This window comes from Drosophila teissieri, chromosome 2L (genome assembly GCF_016746235.2).
Source record: "Drosophila teissieri strain GT53w chromosome 2L, Prin_Dtei_1.1, whole genome shotgun sequence".
Lineage (NCBI taxonomy): Eukaryota > Metazoa > Arthropoda > Insecta > Diptera > Drosophilidae > Drosophila > Drosophila teissieri.
In genome coordinates, this window is record NC_053029.1 from 15,810,473 (window position 1) to 15,820,769 (window position 10,297).

General features: G+C 44.4%; 1 protein-coding gene and 1 long non-coding RNA gene across 2 annotated transcripts; both read right to left on the minus strand.

Annotated features, from left to right (window-relative positions):
* Window positions 1-4,670: 4,670 nt before the first annotated feature.
* On the minus strand, window positions 4,671-5,300 carry LOC122626267 (succinate dehydrogenase assembly factor 4, mitochondrial). The gene has a single exon (XM_043806462.1). The coding sequence runs from the start codon at window positions 5,192-5,194 to the stop codon at window positions 4,814-4,816; it is 381 nt and encodes a 126-aa protein (XP_043662397.1). The 5' UTR covers window positions 5,195-5,300; the 3' UTR covers window positions 4,671-4,813.
* A 4,150-nt stretch (window positions 5,301-9,450) lies between these two features.
* Window positions 9,451-9,949, minus strand: LOC122626627. The gene is made up of 2 exons (XR_006326718.1): window positions 9,608-9,949; window positions 9,451-9,551 (listed from the first exon to the last, which is right to left on the minus strand). It is a non-coding gene; the product is annotated as an uncharacterized LOC122626627 (long non-coding RNA).
* Window positions 9,950-10,297: the final 348 nt, after the last annotated feature.

Below are 10,297 nucleotides of genomic sequence, written 5' to 3' on the forward strand. Positions count from 1 at the left end.
TGGGCCCAACTTCTTCTACCAGTGTATGTATGTCGCCCAATAATAGGTGCCAATAAAAATTTATTGCAGTTTGACCACCATGAAATCATCGTTAGGCAGTGACAGTTCCTGCCGAGCTCGGGTCACCGCCTCCTGCAACTTGAGAAAAGAGATCAGATCGGATCAGGGGATGCTCAGCGGGAAAAGGTCAATGGAATCACCGCAGGACATGGTTTGAGACACGCAGAAGGTGAAGGTTGCTCCTGCCGCCCACATGACTTGACTTCGCTGGCCTTCTTCATCGTTTTCCCCAGCGATGGCTCACACAAAGCGCACACCAGCTCACTCGACTCGTTTGTCACATTTAACAGATTTGTTATCCTGTCGAGTTAATGTCGGGCACACAAGTCCCGACTGCCCGACTGTCGCACACATGTCCTGCCACCCCTTCCACCCCCGGCACCCCTCATTCCCAGTCTTGAGTCTCGAGTCCTGGCTGAGTTCTGGCTGAGTCCTGGATTCACGAGAATCGCTTGACAGGGACCTTGGGCTGGCAATAAAAACAAAAGATTGATGGCATTGGGCACACGTTCGATTTGTTTTCCTGTTGCTCGACAGCTCGCCCACCCCCTCCGCTGGGGCATGTCCTTGTGCCTTTTAGTGCTTTGTAATGTCTTAACATTTGACACATCACTTGGATTCCATTCCATACACCAGCCCACCCCGATATCCATCCACTATCCACTAAGGATATTGCTCGTTAGTTAAGGTTTCTAATAAATTTGTGCAACACATTTCATTCCTTTCGGGGCTTGTTGTTCGCCATCCTCTGTCGTCGCTTGTAACATTTTTATTTGATAACATATTGCATTTGCCCTTTTCACGAAATCTGTTTCCTTTTGCCCGTTCCGTTTGGTTTTGGATTTCGGATTTCGAGTCCTCGTCCTCGTCTTCCCCCCTGTTTTCCCAGCCATTTTGCTCGGGTTTCCTCTCTAAAATATTGGCTGGAAACTCGAGCCATCGTCTGGCGTCTCAACTGGAAGCCCAGTGGCCAAGTGATTTATGGCGTCTGTGCTGGTCATTCAACTGCATTTGATTTAGGTTGTAAATTGTTGTATATTGCGGCCGCCGCGTTTCGCTTCCTGTTTATGTTTGCTCCCTGAATTCAGCGCCCTTTTCCACTTTCGCTGCTCAAACATTTTTCGCTAATGAATTTATGGCAGAATTTATGGGCGCGGTGAAAACTTTGAGGGCAAGATGCAATTCGTATAAAAAAGTCACAGGAAAAGTCAATTAAGACTTTTTAGAAATGTTTTTTCAGCAAAATATATACATTTATCGTAAGAATGAGCAGAGTGCATGTTTTACAATTGTAAATATCTTTAAACTCCTACTTACTGCACTTAAAATGGAAGGTTCAATTTATCCTGTATCCGTTCCTGGAATTATGGTAAACATCGTAGCCACTTTGAAGGCTCTTGTCATGCTGGATATCTCTCCAGCAAGAACAATAAATCTCGCACATTTCAAAGTCACCCAGTGATCATTAGGAAAGTTACACGTTCTTTACTTTCCCGCAGCTTAACTAATTTTTGTACGGCTTTTTGCGGTCATCAGTGGCTTAGCCAGCTGGAAGGTGTGAGTCATCTATGACAGGCGAATATTATCCTTTGGCGGGACGAGAACGAAAGTGATAAACGATGGCGTGGCATAGCGAAAATGTGGCTGAGCGATAGGAAAAGGAAGGGGAAGTGGAATGGGAATGGGAAGAGGAATGCCAAAGAGCCTGACACTTGGACGTGAGCACACAAATAACACTTAACACAATAACAAACAAACTTTTCGACTAATGACAGTCCAAGTAGCAAACAATTTATCGAATGCCAGAAAGGAGCAGCCAGCAGGACGCACACACACACTCGTACACCCATTCGCACTGAGAGTTCCTTTTGCCAAGTCATTAATCTTGTTTCGCTCTGGTCGATATGGCATGGATGGGGCTCAGGGGAACGGGGAAGTCAGCGGGAGTCCCAATACCCGATTCCCAGCCATGTCGTCGTTATCCTTTCGAGCGTGAACACATGCGATTACGTCTTGGTGTGTGTCCTCGTTGTTGCCAGTTTCCGCATTTTCCTGCGCCAGGCGGCTGCCATGATTAAGTGCCATTTTGAAAAGTACTAAAATCCTGTTGGTCATGGCCCTGGACCTCGGCGCGAACCCGCCCCTCCACCACCCCACCACTCCGCCTCCACCGCCAAACTGGCAATGTGGCAATGTCAAAGTGTCAATGATATATGTTATACGCTCCGATAAGACGCCCTCTCCGTGGAGGTAAAAGGACCTGGGCGGCAGGACCTCTGGGTGGGTTGTAAAAATCCCGTGTTTCTCGCCCGGCCCGACTGCGGAAATCTGTGCACGTTCGCACAATAACATAATAGTTCCCGGATATCCACCTTCTCTCGTTATTTTCCTTCAGTTTTTCTCAGTGTGCTGCTTCATTTTGCTGTATACGTGTTCCAAATCGGTTGCCAATGAGTTGATGCATTGCAAAGTCATTGATATGCTTAATAACTTTTCATTATTTACTTACTAGCTGGTGTATATATACTTATATAGCTGGTTTATTTGACTACAGATGCGTTTAATTATTTTAAGTCTCTTAATATAACTGCTGCAGTACTCTTGATTTATTTCAGTAATTATTATTATAATGGCGCGACTAAACTGCTTATTTCAGAGTTCGAGAAACAGTAACAAATAAATTAAGGTGCATTCATTAAATTACTTACTCATCGAGTTCGGGGTCAAATCAAAAGGATTTTGATATGACAATCAAAAGAATGATGGTTGATTAAGTAATGATATGAGTTATTGGTACTTTAAACCCTTTAAAATGGTCTAAAGTAAGAGAATATTTTGCTATTGAAAATGAGATTTTCTGGAGATTTCTCGGCCTTTGGCAGATTGGAAACGTGTAGTTTCCCCAGTTCCGGCAATAGCCTCCAATTTGCCGGCGGTGCTGGGTTTTCGCCAGCTGTAAATTGATTCGGCAAAGGCGAAATCTCTCAAGTGGGTGCGAAACTGATCGTAAACAGCCTCTTTGCCCACTCGTTCCCACAATTCCAAGTACTTTCGATGTGATCGAGAGATCTCGCACCGACAAGACCGATGATCGTATGCATTGGGCCATCTCAGCCAGCCCAAAAAAAAGGAAAAAAAGAAATAAAGAGCGGTACAGGCCAGCTGAGAGAAACGTAACCGGAAAAAATCAAAGGCAAAACAATGATCAAAGCTGTCATTACAGATCGAGGGGCGGTCTTTGATCTCGCGCCGCAATGTGGTTCAGCTGGGGGATTTTATGTTTTGTTTTTTATTTGATTTTCACTTTGTTCTATCAATCAGCGCCTACTACTTTGCGACCGACCGACCGACTTGCCGGCCGAGAGGCGAAATGGAGAAGGGTTTTACGAATCAGTTCCGTTCGGCTTGGGTTGGCGATCATAAAATGATCTTGAGAGCATCGGTATGCGTGTGTTTTCCTTACTTTTCACGTAGTAAAAACACATTAACAACAACAAGCAACACGTTAATTTCGTTTAAAAATAAAATAGTCGAAATAATTGCCGTTGCAGGGGCTTCCTCACCGCCCCTCGCCCACAAAGTCGGAAAATCGCATTTGATGGATGACGATGTAGGAAGTCGTCGCTTCTCGCGCCTGTTGAGCATTGGGCAAGTTGTCGATTTGGGATTTGGAATTTTGGAGGTGGATTTCGGGGGATTTCAGTGGATTACCAGAGTCAGCTGCTGTGTAATTTCGTGTATACACATAAAAGCATTTTGTGGATTTCCTGGAATTTATGCGGAATTTATCTTTCTCTCGAGCATTTTACGTGCTTAATTTGTTGGATTGTGATTGATCTTTGGTTTTGGGTTCGGCGTTTTGCCGACGTCGGCATTTGATTAAAGGCGCAAATGAGAGGTGTGATGGGATTAACGTACTGTGCTGGATATTCTAAAACGACTTACTCGTTATTTGTCATTGAGAAATGCAGGAATTTTTCACTTAGAAACAGAGAGAAATCAACCCAGACATTGTCAATTAGCTGAGAAAAATGTAGTAGCCTTAGGAAGCATTTCACTAATTTCTATTTGTGTTCATTAACAAATCCAGTTTAAAGCCCACAGAAATGTCATCAGGCAGAGAGGCGAGGCAAAACAGCTGCAAATCTTCCTCGAAAATGTCCAACAATGTTTCCAAACCACAGAAACGTTTTTCCTGGCCTTACGAAAGAAATTTATGGCATTTAAAAACCCCTTTATGTGTCTTCGTCAAACGCACTCTGGCTACAAAATTAGACGCAGACACCGAAGACACACAGAAGTCTTTCTATTTTCTATTAAAAATCACGTAAACTGTCGCCTTAATTTCGAATGAATCGAAACGATTCAACCGAAGCCCCCAAAACAGCACTCCAAATAATTTCAGCTTAGGCACGATTCTCTGCCCCTGAACCATAAATAATGGGAGTAGAACTCTCTATTCTGAGAACCCCTTTTTCGAGAGGCGAAAGAAAGGGCTATCAATTTAGTTTTGATGGCAGGGCCGTCCACAAATCCTCTCGATGGAAGCCACAAAGAAATCACACAAAGAAATTTATGTAATGCCTTCGCAGAAGCAGCACTGGGAATCTTGATGTTGCTCATCTCGATCTGGATCCGTGGCTACTGTAGCGCACATCGGAGTGTAACGAATTGTGAGTGCTTCTGTTGTTAACACGGTTAATAAATCACAATTGTCCAAACAAAAAGGTTTCCAGGTGAAGATATCACTCCCCTAGAAATCCGTGACTCGTCCCTTGCGCTCCCAGTCGCCATAGCGCGTGGGTTCTGGTCCCGCCTGTCCGCCGATTTCCCCGGTATAGGGATTGGTGTTGTTGGGCCACGGCTGCAGGGGCTCCTTTTCGTGGGCCGGATGTGGTGCACACTCGGGCAGGGGTTCCAGCGGCGCCTCCGATCGCAGCTTTTCCCGGAACTCCAGATAGCGCTTGCTCAGCTTCTCCTCGGGATTTGGTGGTATCTCCACCCTCTGTCTATTTGCTGGCGTTTCCATTTCCTCGACATCTTCTTTTCTCGAGTTAATTGCAGCCTTCGACTGGGAACATCGTCTTAGGTGTAGTCCACTCTTGGAGATCAGGGGTCGACAGGCTCTGATCATTTCGCGGCTTTACTTTCTGGCTAGTATATAGTGTTCTAGGTCTGTGATTGAATTGAAAACAATTTCCCACGACGAAATATTTTTCAAATAAAAGTTTATCTACCTATGTTTACTGTGTTTCGTTTAGGAAAAGAGTTGTCAATATATCTTACTTAGTTTTGTTGCAATCGGAAAACCAATTTATGTCTTTTCCCCAATTAGTTCATTTTGCCATTAAGCCATGATCCGTCACGTCACAAGATCTTTTCCCAAAGGGTTAGAGCCCGTCTCATTTCACATTGCATCCATTATAGGCGGCATTACCAACATGCTGTCCAAACACCGCTTGAATCCACGACATGAGTCCGACTGACAGCCCAGATCAAATGTCTGTCTCCGTTAGGGAGCCTCAAAGTCTTAAAGTCTCAGCTCGAAGCCTTAGCAAAACGCTGGCGAGTGGAGTGACAAGGCTGACGGAGTCTAATGACTTTCGAGCAGCTGCTGCTGGCGGATTCGCTGCAACGGAGATAAACTTCCGGAAACGAGTAGCTGTCCAAGGCAGTTAGCCCGTCGGGCTGTCAAGTGAGTGCGTGCACTCAAAGAAATTGGAGATAATCAATGGGGTGAATGAGTCTTCTTTATGTGGCTAGTGTGGAATCAAGTTTCCCTATTTTATTTACTTACCTCTTTTAGTTTATTGTAATATGTGCTCCGTTTTAGCGCAACTCTTCTCTGAGTGTGCGAGTAGAGTTGCCCCTCCTGTTACCGTTCATTAACAATTAAAAGTAGGCAGACAGCATCAGCATCTGCATCTGCATCCCCATCTGGATCTGCATCTGTATCTGGATCTGGATCAGCATCAGTCAGGCCGTCAGATTGGCGGGCTTGATCTGGGAGGCTTCATCTGGGATCAGAGCATGCTCCGATCGTGTCAAGCCCGACATGAGTGGAGATCGCGCCGCGGACACCTCTCGCTGCCGCGGTGGAACTTCAAAGCGTTTTAAATATGGCTTGGGCAGGAATCAAGGAGTCGTCATCATCACAGTTCACAGCAGCAGAAACAGCAAAGGCAGCATTCTTCAGATCCCCCGATCTGTCGCCTGTCACTGGCATAGCGTTCTCAGCAAATTTGTTCTGCAATCCAAACATCCCACTCGGAAATCCCGCTGCCTGTAGCAAGGAAAACATTAAAAGTTGCCGGCTCGCGGCTGTCGGGAGATTTGCCATGCACTCGCTTGCATCATTGCCGTTGGTTTGCTCTGGTTTGCAACTTTCTCCCCTTCCTGGCCACTTTTTGTTTTTTGTATGTGAGTCGGGGATTGTCGGATTCACAGATTCTCGATTCGCTTAATTCGCCCCCCTCATTCGGCATCTTCATCTGTCAGCTGGCACTGCGGGTTGTCTACGGTCGAATTGAAACTGCTGCCTCAACGTCGGCATGACAATAATCTCGCAAATCTGTTTAAATTAAGCGAGACAAATGTTTCTTTCTGCCGTTGAATATGTGACCAAGACAACCAGACAACCAGACAGCCAGACATTCGGACCAGTTCAGCTTGTTATTGTCCTCGTCCTCGTCCTCGAGCGGATTTAACTTTGTTCGTCTGCGGAAGTTTTGCTTTATTGCACATTGTTGCTAACAAGTAACGAGTAATCATGTTATGGGCAAAATGCTCGATAAATTTGTTATTATCCTCTCAGTTGAACAAAGGAAATCAATAGTTCAAGGTGTATATGGGAATTCAAAAAAAGAACAAGCTATTTATTAGTGTTTAAAATGTATGTTGGATACATTTAATTTGTATCCCTAATGATACAAAATAAACTGCTCTAAAATGTAATAATTTAACTTTCTAATTTTCAATTGCTGAGGCACATCGACTTTACTTAAAACAGATCTTCATAACTCAGCATACAAAAGCTGTAAACAGTTTTATATCGCAAACAATCGAAGACCGAAATGCACAATAATGAAATCGTATAAAAAATACGCGCATTAAAACGCGAGATGTATCGCAAAATTGTTCGCTGTGTGTGCTGTCTTTGATCAGCCGTCAAGTGGTTTGATCGATATCCACAATAATACAAATCCGCCGACAACTTGTCTATAATCAAAATCGCTCTGGGAATGCTGCTGTTTTTGTGCCAGGCATCCAGCATCTAGCATCCAACATCCAGCATCCATCAATCACAATGAAAAGTTTTCCCGCACCGACTGATCTGGCCTGCCAGTTCTGGCTGCGCCCACCCATAAATTTGTTTGATCCTTCTTAGCCGGATTTTACGGAAGAATCGAGCGTTTTCACACAGTAATAAAAATCTCAAACATGTTTGTAAAGTTGTTAGTGCCTGGCTATACGGTGGCTGGCAGGCCTTTTCTGCCTTTTCTGGCTCTTCTGGCTTTTCTGCCTTTTCTTTCTGCTTCTTTCGATTGTAGGCGGAGGCTGAACATATAAATTAACATTTTGACTGCCAACTGGCGCGGCAAATGATCAAAGACACACTGGGCCGTCATCGTTGCGTTGATCATCGTCATCATCGTCATGATCGAGAGGAGCAGCAACAGTGCGAACATCATTCCACGTTTACGATCCATCAACACGAGCCATCAAATTGTATACAAACAAACGCAGCAAAGATCAAAAGCCACGTTACCTACCCACAAAAATCCGCTGCCTTTGGGCGCTGCCTCGTTTCTGCTTTTCTTGCCTATCTTGGCTATCTCTCCGCTTTTCCCTGAATTTTATTCCCATTCTAGCGGCCGTGGCTCTCCACTTGGCTGCAACTGGAGAACGATGCTACTCTTCTGCCCCGCCCGGTTGCATATTCATTTTGAACACACTCACCTAATTAGGTGCCGAATACGATTCTCGTTTCTCATGTTAATGGGGGAAACTCATTCTCCCATTCATTGTCTGGTAAATCACCATAATGATATGAATGAAGATGCTGCTGGTTCCGCGGACGATGCTCAGATTGGTCGGAGGTTAATAGCAATGCTTCTTATGGCGGATAAAATAACAATTAAAACGCTAATGTCATAATTAACATGAGGGAGAGTGCTATAGTCGAGTTCAGCTAGTGGAAGTGCCAACGATAAATTTCGGTAGAATAGATCTCGACGTTCATACGGACGGACAGACAGACGGACGCACAAACAGACAGACGGACATGGCCAGTTCTTACATGAGACTCGAAGCAGAACTTTTTTGAACCCTTTCAATAGTCAAGCAGGAAAACAAATTGTGAAGGAAATCAAATGTATAAAAAGTGCAGCATTAGTGACTAACAATTGAAGAAATGTAAAAAAAAATTTTAATTATTTTATAACCTATACAATGACCTTTTGCAATGGTCTACGTAACAGATATAACTTTCCAACCGAATCAAAATCTGTATAAGTTAGTTCTAACCCTGCTCAAAGAACGTATTTTACGAATCAAAAATGAAAGGCGAATAGTGAGTGTCATAACACCATCAGCCATATCAAATGTCACCGAGTCGCCAGAAAGCTGTAAATTTATATGTTGCCATATCCGGGTACCGTAGAATTTTCTGATTTAATGCCTCTGAGCGGCATGTCAAATTCAATTTTACCCCTAAAAGCCGAGACAACGATGTCAGCTCAGCTCAGTTCAGTTTAGTTCAGTTCAGCACAGGCCAGCCACCACCAGTTAGCAGTTAGTGGGCCTTCTATGGGCATATGAGAGCCGGGAAGAGCGACCCCAATAAAGTGCAATTAGCCAGATTTATGATTATCCCCTGTTATGCACAAATAATTTTTAGGCAATTTCATACACGCTCTGCGACCGTAGCACGTAGCACGTAGCATATAGCACATAGCACGCCCCGGAACGAGAATTTATAACACCAAACGTAAACAACAAAGAAGACAAATCGCTTTATTCACGGCCGCCGCAAAAACCACCCCCTCCGACACACCACCCCTTCTGCCATTCCCCGGGGTCTGGGAATTATGGAGGATGTGTTGTATATGGTATATGTCAAGGATGGGGTCGGTGGGCGTCGGCCACACCCTCGAGCTCCTGTCTTCAGCCCAAGTCGAATGAAATCGAATTGAAATCTGTTCGAAATTCGATACCGCTGTGTGGCTTTTATGCTCTATTCCCATATCGAGACGGGAGGTTGGCCCTATGATCGGTTCGATAAAATACCCGGACACACCTCCTGTCAGATCCATCAGCATGGCGATGGTGTTGATGGTTTTGGGCAGTACTTCCGTCGCAGGTCTCGCATTACCAAAATAATCAAAGTAATGCAATATGGAGAGCAATATATTCAGTTAAGTTAATCATTTTCATAAGAATTTCATTCTATTTTATATGGTACTTCTAGGTGTAACTAACACAGATAGTTCCTAAAAGAAATTAAGGAATCACTTAGGATTTCTTACAATCGGTTAAACTTACTCACTTGCCGCAGAGAGCTGGGGTTAACCCTTTTCACCCTTAACACCTCTTCGGCCACTCCAAAAAGTATGCCTCTTTTTGGTCGCCTGGTTTGCCCGCGATGATAAGTACTTTGTCTCAGTTGTTTTTGTTTGTACATGATATTAATTTCGCGAAAGGGCGCACAGGGTTTTGTCCACCCAACCGAAAAAGGCACCCTCGAGCTGTCAAAGTCGCAGGGGTGGCTACATGGATGGATGGCTGGATGGATAGCTGGATGGAAGGATGGATAAATAAATGAGGAAATGATGGCCAGGGGCGGCTGCAAACACCGCCAAAGGGGCAAAATGTTAGCGGGCGTGTGCTGTCAAATTTGACAAATGTTGACAAATGGCTGGAAAATAATATTTCTGAAGGAAAAAGGAATGCACGCTCTCCACAAGTATTAATATTATTTGCCTTCATTAGTGGGCATGTATCCCGAGGCGTCCACATGCGGATTGACAACCATTTGCACTTGTTTGCAGGTCGATGTCTTTTTCCCTTGCTATATATTTTTTTTCCTTTTGCATAGGTCCGTTGCTCATTGTTGTCCTGTCAAATCAATCATTGTGGGTCTGGTTCAGGCCAGGCTTCAACGTGGTTTTTGCACTCTTGGATTTTGCGTGTCTGTCCCTTTGTTATTGACATAAAGCCAACCCATAATTTTTCATTG

Coding starts and splice junctions, on each gene's coding strand:
- LOC122626267 (XM_043806462.1), bottom strand. CDS start 5,194: ATGATCAGAGCCTGTCGACCCCTGATCTCCAAGAGTGGACTACACCTA.